General features: G+C 49.6%; 1 protein-coding gene and 1 long non-coding RNA gene across 2 annotated transcripts in view; one reads left to right on the top strand and one right to left on the bottom strand.

The window, feature by feature from the left end:
- The window catches only part of LOC138671291 (uncharacterized), a 24,623-nt gene extending 18,402 nt beyond the window's left edge, over window positions 1-6,221 (top strand). Inside the window, exon 3 of the long non-coding RNA XR_011319449.1 lies at window positions 6,088-6,221. This is a non-coding gene — a long non-coding RNA (uncharacterized lncRNA). The remainder of the gene's footprint in view (window positions 1-6,087) is intronic.
- On the bottom strand, window positions 6,053-22,786 carry NDUFC2 (NADH:ubiquinone oxidoreductase subunit C2). Its single transcript, XM_069759357.1, has 3 exons — window positions 22,562-22,786; window positions 7,498-7,641; window positions 6,053-6,222 (listed from the first exon to the last, which is right to left on the bottom strand). The coding sequence occupies exons 1-3, from the start codon at window positions 22,704-22,706 to the stop codon at window positions 6,173-6,175; spliced, it is 339 nt and encodes a 112-aa protein (XP_069615458.1). The 5' UTR covers window positions 22,707-22,786; the 3' UTR covers window positions 6,053-6,172.

Genomic DNA, 22,786 nt, shown 5'->3' with positions numbered 1-22,786 from the left:
CATCATTTTGATACATTACTTGCCAAAGTGCTGTAAACGTAGTCCCTGCTCGGGATAGAGCTATAGCGTAGCTGCGTGTGGCTGTAGAGAAAGTGGCAAACAGAGGGTAAGATGCCAGGGATAGGGTGTCAGTAGATGTCCATATGTAAATTAAGTGAAAGATCGTAGTACCTGTCTTGACTATATAGTAGGACAGGTGGCTGAGTCCCAGTGGTACTCAAAATCCCAGGGAGACTATGTGAAAATGGCGCTGTGAAGAAAAAAAAGGGGGGATGAGGCTCAATGTGGGTCATAGCATTACTTATCTGTGGGAGTGATGTCCTACTTCCATGCGGTTGTATGTCCCGGGTTGCGGAGCCAGCGTCGGTGGATGAGTGGGAAATGCCGACACAGTCTGTGTCTAGGCAGTGGGAGGACTACTGGTAAAGCCCCCCATCCTGTTTAAATCCTGCTCCAGTCGGTCATCTGACCGGATGTATGGTGCCCGCGGGCGCATGCGCAGAGCGCATTTTCGGGAAGGGGGCTCGGTTTGTTTTTTTCGGTTCACCACAGCGATATTGTGAACAAGGCCACGGGTTGGCCGAAACGTTTTGTGCCTATCGCTTCAACATGAACTTTCGCTTGTGAATAAACTTACCACTTGATCAAAGCAACTTGCAATATACGAGTGCAGTGATTATTTTGCTCTACGATTTGTGGGACTTTTGGGCCCCGTTCACTAGCACCGTGACTCTCATTTGTCGAATGCTAGCTTTCGTTCTCTACACGTAGTATATTGCCCAGTCACGTAGTATATTGCCCAGCCACGTAGTATATTGCCCAGCCACGTAGTATATTACCCAGCCACGTAGTATATTGCCCAGTCACGTAGTATATTGCCCAGCTACATAGTATATTGCCCAGCCCACGTAGTATATTGCCAAGCCACGTAGTATATTGCCCAGCCCACGTAGTATATTGCCCAGCCACATAGTATATTGCCCGGCCACGTAGTATATTGCCCAGTCACGTAGTATATTGCCCAGTCACGTAGTATATTGCCCAGTCACGTAGTATATTGCCCAGCCACGTAGTATATTGCCCAGCCACGTAGTATATTGCCCAGCCACGTAGTATATTGCCCAGTCACGTAGTATATTGCCCAGTCACGTAGTATATTGCCCAGTCACGTAGTATATTGCCGTCACGTAGTATATTGCCCAGTCATGTAGTATATTGCCCAGCCACGTAGTATATTGCCCAGCCACGTAGTATATTGCCCAGCCACGTAGTATATTGCCCAGCCACGTAGTATATTGCCCAGCCACGTAGTATATTGCCCAGTCATGTAGTATATTGCCGTCACGTAGTATATTGCCCAGTCATGTAGTATATTGCCCAGTCACATAGTATATTGCCCAGTCACGTAGTATATTGCCCAGTCACGTAGTATATTGTCCAGCCACGTAGTATATTGCCCAGTCATGTAGTATATTGCCCAGCGACGTAGTATATTGCACAGCCCACGTAGTATATTGCCCAGTCACGTAGTATATTGCCCAGTCACGTAGTATATTGCCCAGCCCACGTAGTATATTGCCCAGTCACGTAGAATATTGCCCAGCCCACGTAGTATATTGCCCAGACACGTAGTATATTGCCCAGTCATGTAGTATATTGCCCAGTCACGTAGTATATTGCCCAGTCACGTAGTATATTGCCCAGTCACGTAGTATATTGCCCAGCCACGTAGTATATTGCCCAGTCACGTAGTATATTGCCCAGCCACGTAGTATATTGCCCAGTCATGTAGTATATTGCCCAGCCACGTAGTATATTGCCCAGTCATGTAGTATATTGCCCAGTCACGTAGTATATTGCCGTCACGTAGTATATTGCCCAGTCACGTAGTATATTGCCCAGTCACGTAGTATATTGCCCAGCCACGTAGTATATTGCCCAGCCACGTAGTATATTGCCCAGTCACGTAGTATATTGCCCAGTCACGTAGTATATTGCCCAGTCACGTAGTATATTGCCCAGCCACGTAGTATATTGCCCAGTCACGTAGTATATTGCCCAGTCACGTAGTATATTGCCCAGCCACGTAGTATATTGCCCAGTCACGTAGTATATTGCCCAGTCACGTAGTATATTGCCCAGTCACGTAGTATATTGCCCAGTCACATAGTATATTGCCCAGCCACGTAGTATATTGCCCAGTCACATAGTATATTGCCCAGCCACGTAGTATATTGCCCAGTCACATAGTATATTGCCCAGCCACGTAGTATATTGCCCAGTCATGTAGTATATTGCCCAGTCACGTAGTATATTGCCGTCACGTAGTATATTGCCCAGTCACGTAGTATATTGCCCAGCGACGTAGTATATTGCACAGCCCACGTAGTATATTGCCCAGTCACGTAGTATATTGCACAGCCCACGTAGTATACTGCCCAGTCACGTAGTATATTGCACAGCCACGTAGTATATTGCCCAGTCACGTAGTATATTGCACAGCCCACGTAGTATATTGCCCAGTCACGTAGTATATTGCCCAGACACGTAGTATATTGCCCAGTCACGTAGTATATTGCACAGCCACGTAGTATATTGCCCAGTCACGTAGTATATTGCACAGCCACGTAGTATATTGCCCAGTCACGTAGTATATTGCACAGCCACGTAGTATATTGCCCAGTCACGTAGTATATTGCACAGCCCACGTAGTATATTGCCCAGTCACGTAGTATATTGTCCAGCCACGTAGTATATTGCCCAGTCATGTAGTATATTGCACAGCCCACGTAGTGTATAGCAATGTAGGCATCATATCCCTGTTAAAAAAAAGAATTAAAATAAAAAATAGTTCTATACTCACCTTGTGGAGCCCCCGGATCCAAGCGAAGCGGTTACCGATGCTCCTCGCGCGCTCCGGTCTAAAGAGTGCATTGCGGTCTCGCGAGACCGCTTCGTCATCATTTCGCGAGATCGCAGGATGGACCGGTTACCGGAGCGTCGCGAGGAGCGGGAAAGGCCTGTTCTGGATCCGAGGGGCCGACGGACGGTGAGTATATAACGATTTTTTTTTTTTAACATTAGATCTTTTTACTATTGATGCATAGGCAGAATCAATAGTAAAACGTTAGTCACACAGTGTTAATAGCAGCGTTAACCGAGTGCGTTACACCGCAGCATAACGCGGTCGGTTAAACGCAGCCATTAACCCTGTGTGAGCGCTGACAGGAGGGGATTATAGAGCAGGCACTGACTGCGGGGAGGAAGGAGCGGCCATGTTGCCGCCGGACTCTGCCCGTCGCTGATTGGTCGTGGCTGTTTTGCCGCGACCAATCAGCGACTTGGATTTCCATGACAGACAGAGGCCGCGACCAATGAATATCCGTGACAGACAGACAGAAGGACAGAAAGACGGAAGTGACCCTTAGGCAATTATATAGATTTTTTTTCTCTAAATTTAACAGTGGGGAAAACGGAAGTGACAGACCTGACGTAGGTCGGGAAAATACAGTCGTGTAAACGAGCCTTTATAGGTTACATCTATGGAGCATCAGACTGAGGCTGAGAGTGGGCTCCATACACTTGTAAAGACCACATCCCGCTCATACATGGGCGCCAGTGTGGTGCGGAGACTCTGAACCGCTGTTATGTGACTCAGGAGAGGACAGGAGCGGCGCTGGACACTGGGAGAGACGCGAGTATATATACAGATACACAGGTTTAGGCAGAAGTAAGTTTGGAGAGAGAGATTCTAACATCATTACTGTCATTTACTGAATTTAAAGAAATTTTGTAACTGACAAAAAAATACCTCATGTATTATACTCCAGAGCTGCACTCACTATTCTGCTGGTGCAGTCACTGTGTACATACATTACATTACTGATCCTGAGTTACATCCTGTATTATACTCCAGAGCTGCACTCACTATTCTGCTGGTGCAGTCACTGTGTACATACATTACATTACTGATCCTGAGTTACATCCTGTATTATACCCCAGAGCTGCACTCACTATTCTGCTGGTGCAGTCACTGTGTACATACATCACTGATCCTGAGTTACATCCTGTATTATACTCCAGAGCTGCACTCACTATTCTGCTGGTGCAGTCACTGTGTACATACATTACTAATCCTGATTTACATCCTGTATTATACTCCAGAGCTGCACTCACTATTCTGCTGGTGCAGTCACTGTGTACATACATTACATTACTAATCCTGATTTACATCCTGTATTATACTCCAGAGCTGCACTCACTATTCTGCTGGTGCAGTCACTGTGTACATACATTACATTACTAATCCTGATTTACATCCTGTATTATACTCCAGAGCTGCACTCACTATTCTGCTGGTGCAGTCACTGTGTACATACATTACATTACTAATCCTGATTTACATCCTGTATTATACTCCAGAGCTGCACTCACTATTCTGCTGGTGCAGTCACTGTGTACATACATTACATTACTGATCCTGAGTTACATCCTGTATTATACTCCAGAGCTGCACTCACTATTCTGCTGGTGCAGTCACTGTGTACATACATTACATTACTGATCCTGAGTTACATCCTGTATTATACCCCAGAGCTGCACTCACTATTCTGCTGGTGCAGTCACTGTGTACATACATCACTGATCCTGAGTTACATCCTGTATTATACTCCAGAGCTGCACTCACTATTCTGCTGGTGCAGTCACTGTGTACATACATTACTAATCCTGATTTACATCCTGTATTATACTCCAGAGCTGCACTCACTATTCTGCTGGTGCAGTCACTGTGTACATACATTACATTACTAATCCTGATTTACATCCTGTATTATACTCCAGAGCTGCACTCACTATTCTGCTGGTGCAGTCACTGTGTACATACATTACATTACTAATCCTGATTTACATCCTGTATTATACTCCAGAGCTGCACTCACTATTCTGCTGGTGCAGTCACTGTGTACATACATTACATTACTAATCCTGATTTACATCCTGTATTATACTCCAGAGCTGCACTCACTATTCTGCTGGTGCAGTCACTGTGTACATACATTACATTACTAATCCTGATTTACATCCTGTATTATACTCCAGAGCAGCACTCACTATTCTGCTGGTGGAGTTACTGTGTACATACATTACTGATCCTGAGTTACATCCTGTATTATACCCCAGAGCTGCACTCATTATTCTGCTGGTGCAGTCACTGTGTACATACATTACTGATCCTGAGTTACATCCTGTATTATACCCCAGAGCTGCACTCACTATTCTGCTGGTGCAGTCACTGTGTACATACATTACATTACTAATCCTGATTTACATCCTGTATTGTACTCCAGAGCTGCACTCACTATTCTGCTGGTGCAGTCACTGTGTACATACATTACATTACTGATCCTGAGTTACATCCTGTATTATACTCCAGAGCAGCACTCACTATTCTGCTGGTGGAGTTACTGTGTACATACATTACTGATCCTGAGTTACATCCTGTATTATACCCCAGAGCTGCACTCATTATTCTGCTGGTGCAGTCACTGTGTACATACATTACTGATCCTGAGTTACATCCTGTATTATACTCCAGAGCTGCACTCACTGTTCTGCTGGTGCAATCACTGTGTACGTACATTACATTACTGATCCTGTATTATACCAGAGCTGGACTCACAGTAACAATGCTGAATACTTCTGTATAATGTCCTCCATGCTGCTTGTGAACATGGGCTGCATAGAGACAGGTGAGCAGGAATCCCTCATGTCCGTGTGTGCTGTGTATGGGAGACATCGCAGCAGCTATACTTCTCCCACTAGCTCGGAGATAACTGAAAATTAGAGATAAAGCGCGCAGAGGGGGACACCGGAGAAAGTCAGGATACAGTCACATAACGCCAGACTTTGCGTCATTCTTCTTGTACACACAGAGCGGGTTATTCTGAAATGTCGCCTGAAATAACGGGTGACTGTAACCGATACATAACATGATGGTGACATTAGATGCTGCTTTTAAGGGTCGTTAACAAATCTGCGTCAGTCACAAGTGTAACAGTCAAAATTCTAAATATTTTATTTTTACAGAACGTATTTCACAGAAGCCCGAGAAGAGCTCGTCAGTGAGAAGTGGGGACCATACGGCAGGACAGCGGGGGGCAGACAGCTTCGCTTAACGAACAGGAGTGAACGTTTCGCTGACTTCCGACATCAATCTTGGCTCTAAAAAAAAAAATAGAACATGAATCAACTGTGAGAAAACGACTGAACATGTTGTAATTACATATTTTACTCCCTGATACATTGTTTTACAGACATCATCATCACTCCAAACTCCTTGGAGATGTCGTCCTTGGTGGGATTCAAACTCAGGGCTGCAAAGCATCAGTGCTGCCCCCTGAGCCCCTGTGCTGCCCCCTTGAGCCAGCTCGCTGCCCACATCTTTTATATTTTGATAGTTCAGACTTTTCTGAATGGGTGTATTTTTTTTTCATAAGCTTTACTTTTAGTATGGGAAAAGAGGGGGGATTCGAACTTATTTTTTTCAGATTTTTTTTTCCTTTTTTTTTTTTTACTTTTCTTTGTTAGTTATTTTTAACCACTAAAATTAAATAAATAAAACCTTTTAATATGGGTGCGGTTGTCTAGCTACTGACCTGTTGAATGTTTCCAAATCATTTTTTACCACGCGATTAACGACGCAAAAACAATACCCCAAAAATAATGGAGGAATTGCAGGTTTTGGAGATTTTTTTTCACCATTGTATCCTGATGGGGATTTTTTTCCTTTACATTATATAATAAAGTGAATTATGTTATTCAAAACTACAACTCATCGTGCAAAAAAAAAAAAAGAAGCACGACTGTGCCGAGGTGGACATAAGAAATAAAAATTGTAAGACTCTTAGGCTTCTTTTACACTTGCCGTGGTTTTGCGACCCCAATAGATTTCTATGGGGCCGCAATAATTCCACGGAGCGCTGTACGCCGTATGGTCCGTATTTACAGCCGTGAAAAAATTTCGAGCCTGGTAGATCTTTTTCACGGCCCCCCATTAAAAATCAATGGGCCGCTAAAACAACGGAAGTTTGTCGTCGCGGTGCACTATGAGTTCCGGTTTTGCGGAACGCCGGTTTTTTTTTCTCCCAATACTATTTCCATAGTATTGGAAACCAGAAAAACGGAGATCCGCAAGTTTTTTGCGGTCTGATATTGTAGCAGATGGTGAAAATAGCAGCAATACGGGCCGAAAAAAAAACACGGCAAGTGTAAAAGAAGCCTTAGAAAAAGGAAAAAAAATAAGTGGAAGAGTGAAAAATGTTTCGGTTCTTAAAAGGTGAAAAATATTGGGAGGTTTTAACTAGATTTCACCCATACGGGAAAGGACAGTGAGGAGCCTGTAACTGAGGACTGTGATTGGAAACGTTACGCTTCATGGCCGACCGCCGCGCACGAGCCGAGTGTTAGCCGCCCGTGTGTGATGAGCAGCGCTCGTACCCTGATGTGGCAGGATCTCAGGATGGCGCCTGATGTAGTCAAACAGTTCCCGATCCTTCTTGGCGTATTTGTAGTTCTCGTATTTGGTCATGTGGTACCCGATGAAGACCCCGATGGTGGTGTAGAGGATCTGGCGGTGAACACCTGGTATACAGAAGACAAGAACAGAAGAGTCAGAGCTGATACATTGTAACACCAGGGGGTCCACAATAAGGTCCAGCATTATATTGGGGTCCCTGTCCTTCCTCTCTGCACCGTGTAATGGGGTACCCCAATGACAGTGTCTGCTCTCGTCTGTCCACAGCAATAGATGGTGGGTGTACACCCTGTATGCAGAATACAGGTATATCTGCCGCACCACAGTGTTCTATGGGAATATGTATGAGGCAGGCTGTAATATTGGGGTCTCACACCCCACACTGCCAGCGATACAGTAATAATATTGGGGTTACAGTATGAGGACTGGGGTGATGTGTATATGGGGGGCACTATCACAGTATTGGGGTTACAGGGGTACAGTATGAGGACCGGGTGATGTGTGTATGGGGGCACTATCACAGTATTGGGGGTTACAGGGGTACAGTATGAGGACTGGGGTGATGTGTATATGGGGGCACTATCACAGTATTGGGGTTACAGGGGTACAGTATGAGGGCTGGGGTGATGTGTATATGGGGGCACTATCACAGTATTGGGGTTACAGGGGTACAGTATGAGGACCGGGTGATGTGTATATGGGGGCACTATCACAGTATTGGGGGTTACAGGGGTACAGTATGAGGACTGGGGTGATGTGTGTATGGGGGCACTATCACAGTATTGGGGGTTACAGGGGTACAGTATGAGGGCTGGGGTGATGTGTGTATGGGGGGCACTATCACAGTATTGGGAGTTACAGGGGTACAGTATGAGGGCTGGGGTGATGTGTACATGGGGGCACTATCACAGTATTGGGGTTACAGGGGTACAGTATGAGGACCGGGTGATGTGTATATGGGGGCACTATCACAGTATTGGGGTTACAGGGGTACAGTATGAGGACCGGGTGATGTGTATATGGGGGACACTATCACAGTATTGGGGTTAAAGGGGTACAGTATGAGGGCTGGGGTGATGTGTGTATGGGGGGCACTATCACAGTATTGGGAGTTACAGGGGTACAGTATGAGGACCGGGTGATGTGTATATGGGGGGCACTATCACAGTATTGGGAGTTACAGGGGTACAGTATGAGGACCGGGTGATGTGTGTATGGGGGCACTATCACAGTATTGGGGGTTACAGGGGTACAGTATGAGGACCGGGTGATGTGTATATGGGGGGCACTATCACAGTATTGGGGTTACAGGGGTACAGTATGAGGACTGGGGTGATGTGTGTATGGGGGGCACTATCACAGTATTGGGGGTTACAGGGGTACAGTATGAGGACCGGGTGATGTGTATATGGGGGGCACTATCACAGTATTGGGGGTTACAGGGGTACAGTATGAGGACTGGGGTGATGTGTGTATGGGGGGCACTATCACAGTATTGGGGGTTACAGGGGTACAGTATGAGGACTGGGTGATGTGTATATGGGGGGCACTATCACAGTATTGGGGTTAAAGGGGTACAGTATGAGGGCTGGGGTGATGTGTGTATGGGGGGCACTATCACAGTATTGGGGGTTACAGGGGTACAGTATGAGGACTGGGGTGATGTGTGTATGGGGGGCACTATCACAGTATTGGGGTTAAAGGGGTACAGTATGAGGGCTGGGGTGATGTGTGTATGGGGGGCACTATCACAGTATTGGGGGTTACAGGGGTACAGTATGAGGACTGGGGTGATGTGTGTATGGGGGGCACTATCACAGTATTGGGGGTTACAGGGGTACAGTATGAGGACCGGGTGATGTGTGTATGGGGGGCACTATCACAGTATTGGGGTTACAGGGGTACAGTATGAGGACTGGGGTGGTGTATATGGGGGGCACTATCACAGTATTGGGAGTTACAGGGGTACAGTATGAGGGCTGGGGTGATGTGTGTATGGGGGGCACTATCACAGTATTGGGAGTTACAGGGGTACAGTATGAGGGCTGGGGTGATGTGTGTATGGGGGGCACTATCACAGTATTGGGGGTTACAGGGGTACAGTATGAGGGCTGGGGTGATGTGTATATGGGGGCACTATCACAGTATTGGGGTTACAGGGGTACAGTATGAGGACCGGGTGATGTGTATATGGGGGGCACTATCACAGTATTGGGGTTACAGGGGTACAGTATGAGGACTGGGGTGATGTGTGTATGGGGGGCACTATCACAGTATTGGGAGTTACAGGGGTACAGTATGAGGGCTGGGGTGATGTGTGTATGGGGGGCACTATCACAGTATTGGGGGTTACAGGGGTACAGTATGAGGGCTGGGGTGATGTGTATATGGGGGCACTATCACAGTATTGGGGGTTACAGGGGTACAGTAGGAGGACTGGGTGATGTGTATATGGGGGCACTATCACAGTATTGGGAGTTACAGGGGTACAGTATGAGGGCTGGGGTGATGTGTATATGGGGGGCACTATCACAGTATTGGGAGTTACAGGGGTACAGTATGAGGGCTGGGGTGATGTGTATATGGGGGGCACTATCACAGTATTGGGAGTTACAGGGGTACAGTATGAGGACCGGGTGATGTGTGTATGGGGGCACTATCACAGTATTGGGGGTTACAGGGGTACAGTATGAGGACCGGGTGATGTGTATATGGGGGCACTATCACAGTATTGGGAGTTACAGGGGTACAGTATGAGGACTGGGGTGATGTGTATATGGGGGCACTATCACAGTATTGGGGGTTACAGGGGTACAGTAGGAGGACTGGGTGATGTGTATATGGGGGCACTATCACAGTATTGGGAGTTACAGGGGTACAGTATGAGGGCTGGGGTGATGTGTATATGGGGGGCACTATCACAGTATTGGGAGTTACAGGGGTACAGTATGAGGACCGGGTGATGTGTGTATGGGGGCACTATCACAATATTGGGGTTACAGGGGTACAGTATGAGGACTGGGGTGATGTGTGTATGGGGGCACTATCACAGTATTGGGGGTTACAGGGGTACAGTATGAGGGCCGGGTGATGTGTGTATGGGGGGCACTATCACAGTATTGGGGGTTACAGGGGTACAGTATGAGGACCGGGTGATGTGTATATGGGGGGCACTATCACAGTATTGGGAGTTACAGGGGTACAGTATGAGGACCGGGTGATGTGTGTATGGGGGCACTATCACAGTATTGGGGTTACAGGGGTACAGTATGAGGACTGGGGTGATGTGTGTATGGGGGCACTATCACAGAATTGGGGGTTACAGGGGTACAGTATGAGGACTGGGGTGATGTGTATATGGGGGCACTATCACAGTATTGGGGGTTACAGGGGTACAGTATGAGGGCCGGGTGATGTGTGTATGGGGGGCACTATCACAGTATTGGGGGTTACAGGGGTACAGTATGAGGACTGGGGTGATGTGTATATGGGGGCACTATCACAGTATTGGGGGTTACAGGGGTACAGTATGAGGGCCGGGTGATGTGTGTATGGGGGGCACTATCACAGTATTGGGGTTACAGGGGTACAGTATGAGGACCGGGTGATGTGTGTATGGGGGGCACTATCACAGTATTGGGGGTTACAGGGGTACAGTATGAGGACCAGGTGATGTGTATATGGGGGCACTATCACAGTATTGGGAGTTACAGGGGTACAGTATGAGGACCGGGTGATGTGTGTATGGGGGGCACTATCACAGTATTGGGGTTACAGGGGTACAGTATGAGGACCGGGTGATGTGTATATGGGGGCACTATCACAGTATTGGGGTTACAGGGGTACAGTATGAGGACCGGGTGATGTGTGTATGGGGGCACTATCACAGTATTGGGGGGTACAGTATGAGGACCGGGTGATGTGTATATGGGGGGCACTATCACAGTATTGGGGTTACAGGGGTACAGTATGAGGACCGGGTGATGTGTATATGGGGGCACTATCACAGTATTGGGGGTTACAGGGGTACAGTATGAGGACCGGGTGGTGTGTATGGGGGCACTATCACAGTATTGGGGGGTACAGTATGAGGACCGGGTGATGTGTATATGGGGGCACTATCACAGTATTGGGGGTTACAGGGGTACAGTATGAGGACCGGGTGATGTGTATATGGGGGCACTATCACAGTATTGGGGGTTACAGGGGTACAGTATGAGGACCGGGTGATGTGTATATGGGGGGCACTATCACAGTATTGGGGTTACAGGGGTACAGTATGAGGACCGGGTGATGTGTGTATGGGGGGCACTATCACAGTATTGGGGGTTACAGGGGTACAGTATGAGGACCGGGTGATGTGTGTATGGGGGGCACTATCACAGTATTGGGGTTACAGGGGTACAGTATGAGGACCGGGTGATGTGTATATGGGGGCACTATCACAGTATTGGGGGTTACAGGGGTACAGTATGAGGACCGGGTGATGTGTATATGGGGGCACTATCACAGTATTGGGGTTACAGGGGTACAGTATGAGGACTGGGGTGATGTGTATGGGGGGCACTATCACAGTATTGGGGTTACAGGGGTACAGTATGAGGACCGGGTGATGTGTATATGGGGGCACTATCACAGTATTGGGGTTACAGGGGTACAGTATGAGGGCTGGGGTGATGTGTATATGGGGGGCACTATCACAGTATTGGGGGTTACAGGGGTACAGTATGAGGACCGGGTGATGTGTATATGGGGGCACTATCACAGTATTGGGGTTACAGGGGTACAGTATGAGGACTGGGGTGATGTGTATGGGGGGCACTATCACAGTATTGGGGTTACAGGGGTACAGTATGAGGACCGGGTGATGTGTATATGGGGGCACTATCACAGTATTGGGGGTTACAGGGGTACAGTATGAGGACTGGGGTGATGTGTATATGGGAGCACTATCACAGTATTGGGGGTTACAGGGGTACAGTATGAGGACCGGGTGATGTGTATATGGGGGCACTATCACAGTATTGGGGTTACAGGGGTACAGTATGAGGACTGGGGTGATGTGTGTATGGGGGGCACTATCACAGTATTGGAGTTACAGGGGTACAGTATGAGGACCGGGTGATGTGTGTATGGGGGCACTATCACAGTATTGGGAGTTACAGGGGTACAGTATGAGGACCGGGTGATGTGTATATGGGGGGCACTATCACAGTATTGGGGTTACAGGGGTACAGTATGAGGACCGGGTGATGTGTATATGGGGGCACTATCACAGTATTGGGGGTTACAGGGGTACAGTATGAGGACCGGGTGATGTGTATATGGGGGCACTATCACAGTATTGGGGGTTACAGGGGTAGAGTATGAGGGCTGGGGTGATGTGTATATGGGAGCACTATCACAGTATTGGGGTTACAGGGGTACAGTATGAGGACCGGGTGATGTGTGTATGGGGGGCACTATCACAGTATTGGGGGTTACAGGGGTACAGTATGAGGACCGGGTGATGTGTATATGGGGGGCACTATCACAGTATTGGGGGTTACAGGGGTACAGTATGAGGGCTGGGGTGATGTGTATATGGGGGCACTATCACAGTATTGGGGGGTACAGTATGAGGACCGGGTGATGTGTATATGGGGGGCACTATCACAGTATTGGGGTTACAGGGGTACAGTATGAGGACCGGGTGATGTGTGTATGGGGGGCACTATCACAGTATTGGGGTTACAGGGGTACAGTATGAGGACCGGGTGATGTGTGTATGGGGGGCACTATCACAGTATTGGGGGGTACAGTATGAGGACCGGGTGATGTGTATATGGGGGGCACTATCACAGTATTGGGGTTACAGGGGTACAGTATGAGGACCGGGTGATGTGTATATGGGGGCACTATCACAGTATTGGGGGTTACAGGGGTACAGTATGAGGACCGGGTGATGTGTATATGGGGGCACTATCACAGTATTGGGGGTTACAGGGGTACAGTATGAGGACCGGGTGATGTGTGTATGGGGGGCAGTATCACAGTATTGGGGTTACAGGGGTACAGTATGAGGACCGGGTGATGTGTGTATGGGGGGCAGTATCACAGTATTGGGGTTACAGGGGTACAGTATGAGGACCGGGTGATGTGTGTATGGGGGGCAGTATCACAGTATTGGGGGTTACAGGGGTACAGTATGAGGACCGGGTGATGTGTATATGGGGGCACTATCACAGTATTGGGGTTACAGGGGTACAGTATGAGGACTGGGGTGATGTGTGTATGGGGGGCACTATCACAGTATTGGAGTTACAGGGGTACAGTATGAGGACCGGGTGATGTGTGTATGGGGGCACTATCACAGTATTGGGAGTTACAGGGGTACAGTATGAGGACCGGGTGATGTGTATATGGGGGGCACTATCACAGTATTGGGGTTACAGGGGTACAGTATGAGGACCGGGTGATGTGTATATGGGGGCACTATCACAGTATTGGGGGTTACAGGGGTACAGTATGAGGACCGGGTGATGTGTATATGGGGGCACTATCACAGTATTGGGGGTTACAGGGGTAGAGTATGAGGGCTGGGGTGATGTGTATATGGGAGCACTATCACAGTATTGGGGTTACAGGGGTACAGTATGAGGACCGGGTGATGTGTGTATGGGGGGCACTATCACAGTATTGGGGGTTACAGGGGTACAGTATGAGGACCGGGTGATGTGTATATGGGGGGCACTATCACAGTATTGGGGGTTACAGGGGTACAGTATGAGGGCTGGGGTGATGTGTATATGGGGGCACTATCACAGTATTGGGGGGTACAGTATGAGGACCGGGTGATGTGTATATGGGGGGCACTATCACAGTATTGGGGTTACAGGGGTACAGTATGAGGACCGGGTGATGTGTGTATGGGGGGCACTATCACAGTATTGGGGTTACAGGGGTACAGTATGAGGACCGGGTGATGTGTGTATGGGGGGCACTATCACAGTATTGGGGGGTACAGTATGAGGACCGGGTGATGTGTATATGGGGGGCACTATCACAGTATTGGGGTTACAGGGGTACAGTATGAGGACCGGGTGATGTGTATATGGGGGCACTATCACAGTATTGGGGGTTACAGGGGTACAGTATGAGGACCGGGTGATGTGTATATGGGGGCACTATCACAGTATTGGGGGTTACAGGGGTACAGTATGAGGACCGGGTGATGTGTGTATGGGGGGCAGTATCACAGTATTGGGGTTACAGGGGTACAGTATGAGGACCGGGTGATGTGTGTATGGGGGGCAGTATCACAGTATTGGGGTTACAGGGGTACAGTATGAGGACCGGGTGATGTGTGTATGGGGGGCAGTATCACAGTATTGGGGGTTACAGGGGTACAGTATGAGGACCGGGTGATGTGTATATGGGGGCACTATCACAGTATTGGGGTTACAGGGGTACAGTATGAGGACCGGGTGATGTGTATATGGGGGGCACTATCACAGTATTGGGGTTACAGGGGTACAGTATGAGGACCAGGTGATGTGTGTATGGGGGGCAGTATCACAGTATTGGGGTTACAGGGGTACAGTATGAGGGCCGGGTGATGTGTATATGGGGGGCACTATCACAGTATTGGGGTTACAGGGGTACAGTATGAGGACCAGGTGATGTGTGTATGGGGGGCAGTATCACAGTATTGGGGTTACAGGGGTACAGTATGAGGGCCGGGTGATGTGTATATGGGGGGCACTATCACAGTATTGGGGGTTACAGGGGTACAGTATGAGGACCGGGTGATGTGTATATGGGGGCACTATCACAGTATTGGGGGTTACAGGGGTACAGTATGAGGACCGGGTGATGTGTGTATGGGGGGCACTATCACAGTATTGGGGTTACAGGGGTACAGTATGAGGACCGGGTGATGTGTATATGGGGGACACTATCACAGTATTGGGGTTAAAGGGGTACAGTATGAGGGCTGGGGTGATGTGTGTATGGGGGGCACTATCACAGTATTGGGAGTTACAGGGGTACAGTATGAGGACCGGGTGATGTGTATATGGGGGGCACTATCACAGTATTGGGAGTTACAGGGGTACAGTATGAGGACCGGGTGATGTGTGTATGGGGGCACTATCACAGTATTGGGGGTTACAGGGGTACAGTATGAGGACCGGGTGATGTGTATATGGGGGGCACTATCACAGTATTGGGGTTACAGGGGTACAGTATGAGGACTGGGGTGATGTGTGTATGGGGGGCACTATCACAGTATTGGGGGTTACAGGGGTACAGTATGAGGACCGGGTGATGTGTATATGGGGGGCACTATCACAGTATTGGGGGTTACAGGGGTACAGTATGAGGACTGGGGTGATGTGTGTATGGGGGGCACTATCACAGTATTGGGGGTTACAGGGGTACAGTATGAGGACTGGGTGATGTGTATATGGGGGGCACTATCACAGTATTGGGGTTAAAGGGGTACAGTATGAGGGCTGGGGTGATGTGTGTATGGGGGGCACTATCACAGTATTGGGGGTTACAGGGGTACAGTATGAGGACTGGGGTGATGTGTGTATGGGGGGCACTATCACAGTATTGGGGTTAAAGGGGTACAGTATGAGGGCTGGGGTGATGTGTGTATGGGGGGCACTATCACAGTATTGGGGGTTACAGGGGTACAGTATGAGGACTGGGGTGATGTGTGTATGGGGGGCACTATCACAGTATTGGGGGTTACAGGGGTACAGTATGAGGACCGGGTGATGTGTGTATGGGGGGCACTATCACAGTATTGGGGTTACAGGGGTACAGTATGAGGACTGGGGTGGTGTATATGGGGGGCACTATCACAGTATTGGGAGTTACAGGGGTACAGTATGAGGGCTGGGGTGATGTGTGTATGGGGGGCACTATCACAGTATTGGGAGTTACAGGGGTACAGTATGAGGGCTGGGGTGATGTGTGTATGGGGGGCACTATCACAGTATTGGGGGTTACAGGGGTACAGTATGAGGGCTGGGGTGATGTGTATATGGGGGCACTATCACAGTATTGGGGTTACAGGGGTACAGTATGAGGACCGGGTGATGTGTATATGGGGGGCACTATCACAGTATTGGGGTTACAGGGGTACAGTATGAGGACTGGGGTGATGTGTGTATGGGGGGCACTATCACAGTATTGGGAGTTACAGGGGTACAGTATGAGGGCTGGGGTGATGTGTGTATGGGGGGCACTATCACAGTATTGGGGGTTACAGGGGTACAGTATGAGGGCTGGGGTGATGTGTATATGGGGGCACTATCACAGTATTGGGGGTTACAGGGGTACAGTAGGAGGACTGGGTGATGTGTATATGGGGGCACTATCACAGTATTGGGAGTTACAGGGGTACAGTATGAGGGCTGGGGTGATGTGTATATGGGGGGCACTATCACAGTATTGGGAGTTACAGGGGTACAGTATGAGGGCTGGGGTGATGTGTATATGGGGGGCACTATCACAGTATTGGGAGTTACAGGGGTACAGTATGAGGACCGGGTGATGTGTGTATGGGGGCACTATCACAGTATTGGGGGTTACAGGGGTACAGTATGAGGACCGGGTGATGTGTATATGGGGGCACTATCACAGTATTGGGAGTTACAGGGGTACAGTATGAGGACTGGGGTGATGTGTATATGGGGGCACTATCACAGTATTGGGGGTTACAGGGGTACAGTAGGAGGACTGGGTGATGTGTATATGGGGGCACTATCACAGTATTGGGAGTTACAGGGGTACAGTATGAGGGCTGGGGTGATGTGTATATGGGGGGCACTATCACAGTATTGGGAGTTACAGGGGTACAGTATGAGGACCGGGTGATGTGTGTATGGGGGCACTATCACAATATTGGGGTTACAGGGGTACAGTATGAGGACTGGGGTGATGTGTGTATGGGGGCACTATCACAGTATTGGGGGTTACAGGGGTACAGTATGAGGGCCGGGTGATGTGTGTATGGGGGGCACTATCACAGTATTGGGGGTTACAGGGGTACAGTATGAGGACCGGGTGATGTGTATATGGGGGGCACTATCACAGTATTGGGAGTTACAGGGGTACAGTATGAGGACCGGGTGATGTGTGTATGGGGGCACTATCACAGTATTGGGGTTACAGGGGTACAGTATGAGGACTGGGGTGATGTGTGTATGGGGGCACTATCACAGAATTGGGGGTTACAGGGGTACAGTATGAGGACTGGGGTGATGTGTATATGGGGGCACTATCACAGTATTGGGGGTTACAGGGGTACAGTATGAGGGCCGGGTGATGTGTGTATGGGGGGCACTATCACAGTATTGGGGGTTACAGGGGTACAGTATGAGGACTGGGGTGATGTGTATATGGGGGCACTATCACAGTATTGGGGGTTACAGGGGTACAGTATGAGGGCCGGGTGATGTGTGTATGGGGGGCACTATCACAGTATTGGGGTTACAGGGGTACAGTATGAGGACCGGGTGATGTGTGTATGGGGGGCACTATCACAGTATTGGGGGTTACAGGGGTACAGTATGAGGACCAGGTGATGTGTATATGGGGGCACTATCACAGTATTGGGAGTTACAGGGGTACAGTATGAGGACCGGGTGATGTGTGTATGGGGGGCACTATCACAGTATTGGGGTTACAGGGGTACAGTATGAGGACCGGGTGATGTGTATATGGGGGCACTATCACAGTATTGGGGTTACAGGGGTACAGTATGAGGACCGGGTGATGTGTGTATGGGGGCACTATCACAGTATTGGGGGGTACAGTATGAGGACCGGGTGATGTGTATATGGGGGGCACTATCACAGTATTGGGGTTACAGGGGTACAGTATGAGGACCGGGTGATGTGTATATGGGGGCACTATCACAGTATTGGGGGTTACAGGGGTACAGTATGAGGACCGGGTGGTGTGTATGGGGGCACTATCACAGTATTGGGGGGTACAGTATGAGGACCGGGTGATGTGTATATGGGGGCACTATCACAGTATTGGGGGTTACAGGGGTACAGTATGAGGACCGGGTGATGTGTATATGGGGGCACTATCACAGTATTGGGGGTTACAGGGGTACAGTATGAGGACCGGGTGATGTGTATATGGGGGGCACTATCACAGTATTGGGGTTACAGGGGTACAGTATGAGGACCGGGTGATGTGTGTATGGGGGGCACTATCACAGTATTGGGGGTTACAGGGGTACAGTATGAGGACCGGGTGATGTGTGTATGGGGGGCACTATCACAGTATTGGGGTTACAGGGGTACAGTATGAGGACCGGGTGATGTGTATATGGGGGCACTATCACAGTATTGGGGGTTACAGGGGTACAGTATGAGGACCGGGTGATGTGTATATGGGGGCACTATCACAGTATTGGGGTTACAGGGGTACAGTATGAGGACTGGGGTGATGTGTATGGGGGGCACTATCACAGTATTGGGGTTACAGGGGTACAGTATGAGGACCGGGTGATGTGTATATGGGGGCACTATCACAGTATTGGGGTTACAGGGGTACAGTATGAGGGCTGGGGTGATGTGTATATGGGGGGCACTATCACAGTATTGGGGGTTACAGGGGTACAGTATGAGGACCGGGTGATGTGTATATGGGGGCACTATCACAGTATTGGGGTTACAGGGGTACAGTATGAGGACTGGGGTGATGTGTATGGGGGGCACTATCACAGTATTGGGGTTACAGGGGTACAGTATGAGGACCGGGTGATGTGTATATGGGGGCACTATCACAGTATTGGGGGTTACAGGGGTACAGTATGAGGACTGGGGTGATGTGTATATGGGAGCACTATCACAGTATTGGGGGTTACAGGGGTACAGTATGAGGACCGGGTGATGTGTATATGGGGGCACTATCACAGTATTGGGGTTACAGGGGTACAGTATGAGGACTGGGGTGATGTGTGTATGGGGGGCACTATCACAGTATTGGAGTTACAGGGGTACAGTATGAGGACCGGGTGATGTGTGTATGGGGGCACTATCACAGTATTGGGAGTTACAGGGGTACAGTATGAGGACCGGGTGATGTGTATATGGGGGGCACTATCACAGTATTGGGGTTACAGGGGTACAGTATGAGGACCGGGTGATGTGTATATGGGGGCACTATCACAGTATTGGGGGTTACAGGGGTACAGTATGAGGACCGGGTGATGTGTATATGGGGGCACTATCACAGTATTGGGGGTTACAGGGGTAGAGTATGAGGGCTGGGGTGATGTGTATATGGGAGCACTATCACAGTATTGGGGTTACAGGGGTACAGTATGAGGACCGGGTGATGTGTGTATGGGGGGCACTATCACAGTATTGGGGGTTACAGGGGTACAGTATGAGGACCGGGTGATGTGTATATGGGGGGCACTATCACAGTATTGGGGGTTACAGGGGTACAGTATGAGGGCTGGGGTGATGTGTATATGGGGGCACTATCACAGTATTGGGGGGTACAGTATGAGGACCGGGTGATGTGTATATGGGGGGCACTATCACAGTATTGGGGTTACAGGGGTACAGTATGAGGACCGGGTGATGTGTGTATGGGGGGCACTATCACAGTATTGGGGTTACAGGGGTACAGTATGAGGACCGGGTGATGTGTGTATGGGGGGCACTATCACAGTATTGGGGGGTACAGTATGAGGACCGGGTGATGTGTATATGGGGGGCACTATCACAGTATTGGGGTTACAGGGGTACAGTATGAGGACCGGGTGATGTGTATATGGGGGCACTATCACAGTATTGGGGGTTACAGGGGTACAGTATGAGGACCGGGTGATGTGTATATGGGGGCACTATCACAGTATTGGGGGTTACAGGGGTACAGTATGAGGACCGGGTGATGTGTGTATGGGGGGCAGTATCACAGTATTGGGGTTACAGGGGTACAGTATGAGGACCGGGTGATGTGTGTATGGGGGGCAGTATCACAGTATTGGGGTTACAGGGGTACAGTATGAGGACCGGGTGATGTGTGTATGGGGGGCAGTATCACAGTATTGGGGGTTACAGGGGTACAGTATGAGGACCGGGTGATGTGTATATGGGGGCACTATCACAGTATTGGGGTTACAGGGGTACAGTATGAGGACTGGGGTGATGTGTGTATGGGGGGCACTATCACAGTATTGGAGTTACAGGGGTACAGTATGAGGACCGGGTGATGTGTGTATGGGGGCACTATCACAGTATTGGGAGTTACAGGGGTACAGTATGAGGACCGGGTGATGTGTATATGGGGGGCACTATCACAGTATTGGGGTTACAGGGGTACAGTATGAGGACCGGGTGATGTGTATATGGGGGCACTATCACAGTATTGGGGGTTACAGGGGTACAGTATGAGGACCGGGTGATGTGTATATGGGGGCACTATCACAGTATTGGGGGTTACAGGGGTAGAGTATGAGGGCTGGGGTGATGTGTATATGGGAGCACTATCACAGTATTGGGGTTACAGGGGTACAGTATGAGGACCGGGTGATGTGTGTATGGGGGGCACTATCACAGTATTGGGGGTTACAGGGGTACAGTATGAGGACCGGGTGATGTGTATATGGGGGGCACTATCACAGTATTGGGGGTTACAGGGGTACAGTATGAGGGCTGGGGTGATGTGTATATGGGGGCACTATCACAGTATTGGGGGGTACAGTATGAGGACCGGGTGATGTGTATATGGGGGGCACTATCACAGTATTGGGGTTACAGGGGTACAGTATGAGGACCGGGTGATGTGTGTATGGGGGGCACTATCACAGTATTGGGGTTACAGGGGTACAGTATGAGGACCGGGTGATGTGTGTATGGGGGGCACTATCACAGTATTGGGGGGTACAGTATGAGGACCGGGTGATGTGTATATGGGGGGCACTATCACAGTATTGGGGTTACAGGGGTACAGTATGAGGACCGGGTGATGTGTATATGGGGGCACTATCACAGTATTGGGGGTTACAGGGGTACAGTATGAGGACCGGGTGATGTGTATATGGGGGCACTATCACAGTATTGGGGGTTACAGGGGTACAGTATGAGGACCGGGTGATGTGTGTATGGGGGGCAGTATCACAGTATTGGGGTTACAGGGGTACAGTATGAGGACCGGGTGATGTGTGTATGGGGGGCAGTATCACAGTATTGGGGTTACAGGGGTACAGTATGAGGACCGGGTGATGTGTGTATGGGGGGCAGTATCACAGTATTGGGGGTTACAGGGGTACAGTATGAGGACCGGGTGATGTGTATATGGGGGCACTATCACAGTATTGGGGTTACAGGGGTACAGTATGAGGACCGGGTGATGTGTATATGGGGGGCACTATCACAGTATTGGGGTTACAGGGGTACAGTATGAGGACCAGGTGATGTGTGTATGGGGGGCAGTATCACAGTATTGGGGTTACAGGGGTACAGTATGAGGGCCGGGTGATGTGTATATGGGGGGCACTATCACAGTATTGGGGTTACAGGGGTACAGTATGAGGACCAGGTGATGTGTGTATGGGGGGCAGTATCACAGTATTGGGGTTACAGGGGTACAGTATGAGGGCCGGGTGATGTGTATATGGGGGGCACTATCACAGTATTGGGGGTTACAGGGGTACAGTATGAGGACCGGGTGATGTGTATATGGGGGCACTATCACAGTATTGGGGGTTACAGGGGTACAGTATGAGGACCGGGTGATGTGTGTATGGGGGGCAGTATCACAGTATTGGGGGGTACAGTATGAGGACCGGGTGATGTGTATATGGGGGCACTATCACAGTATTGGGGGTTACAGGGGTACAGTATGAGGACCGGGTGATGTGTGTATGGGGGGCAGTATCACAGTATTGGGGGGTACAGTATGAGGACCGGGTGATGTGTGTACAGGGGGCTGACATCTCTATGGTAGTCACTACTGGCAGACATAGGGCTCCCTGTGATAATATCGTGGTGTCTGTCTCACCCGCCCGCAGCACCGGATACTGATTGAGGGCGTTGTGGATGATGGCGGACATGTAGCCGAGGAAGCCCAAGTACACGGAGCCTCTGTTCACCAGCGATGGTGGCGGCAGCACCCGACCCTCGTCTGGAAACTCAAACCACCCCATAGCTGCTACTGCTGTCCAAGGACACCGGGGGACAACAATCAAGGACGGACAGAGAGAAGGGTAACGTTGAATTCCATCCG

Source organism: Ranitomeya imitator, chromosome 3, assembly GCF_032444005.1.
Source record: "Ranitomeya imitator isolate aRanImi1 chromosome 3, aRanImi1.pri, whole genome shotgun sequence".
Lineage (NCBI taxonomy): Eukaryota > Metazoa > Chordata > Amphibia > Anura > Dendrobatidae > Ranitomeya > Ranitomeya imitator.
Note: the sequence above shows the minus strand (reverse complement) of the source record. Positions and strands in the feature narration are given on the sequence as shown.

What these genes read in the sequence shown, in the direction of transcription:
- NDUFC2 (XM_069759357.1), bottom strand. Translation starts at nt 22,706, where the DNA reads ATGGGGTGGTTTGAGTTTCCAGACGAGGGTCGGGTGCTGCCGCCACCA. An exon ending in GTATCCGGTGCTGCGGGCGG is followed by an intron (nt 7,642 to 22,561) that starts GTGAGACAGACA and finishes TCTGTATACCAG; the next exon opens with GTGTTCACCGCCAGATCCTC. An exon ending in TGAGATCCTGCCACATCAGG is followed by an intron (nt 6,223 to 7,497) that starts GTACGAGCGCTG and finishes TTTTTTTTTTAG; the next exon opens with AGCCAAGATTGATGTCGGAA.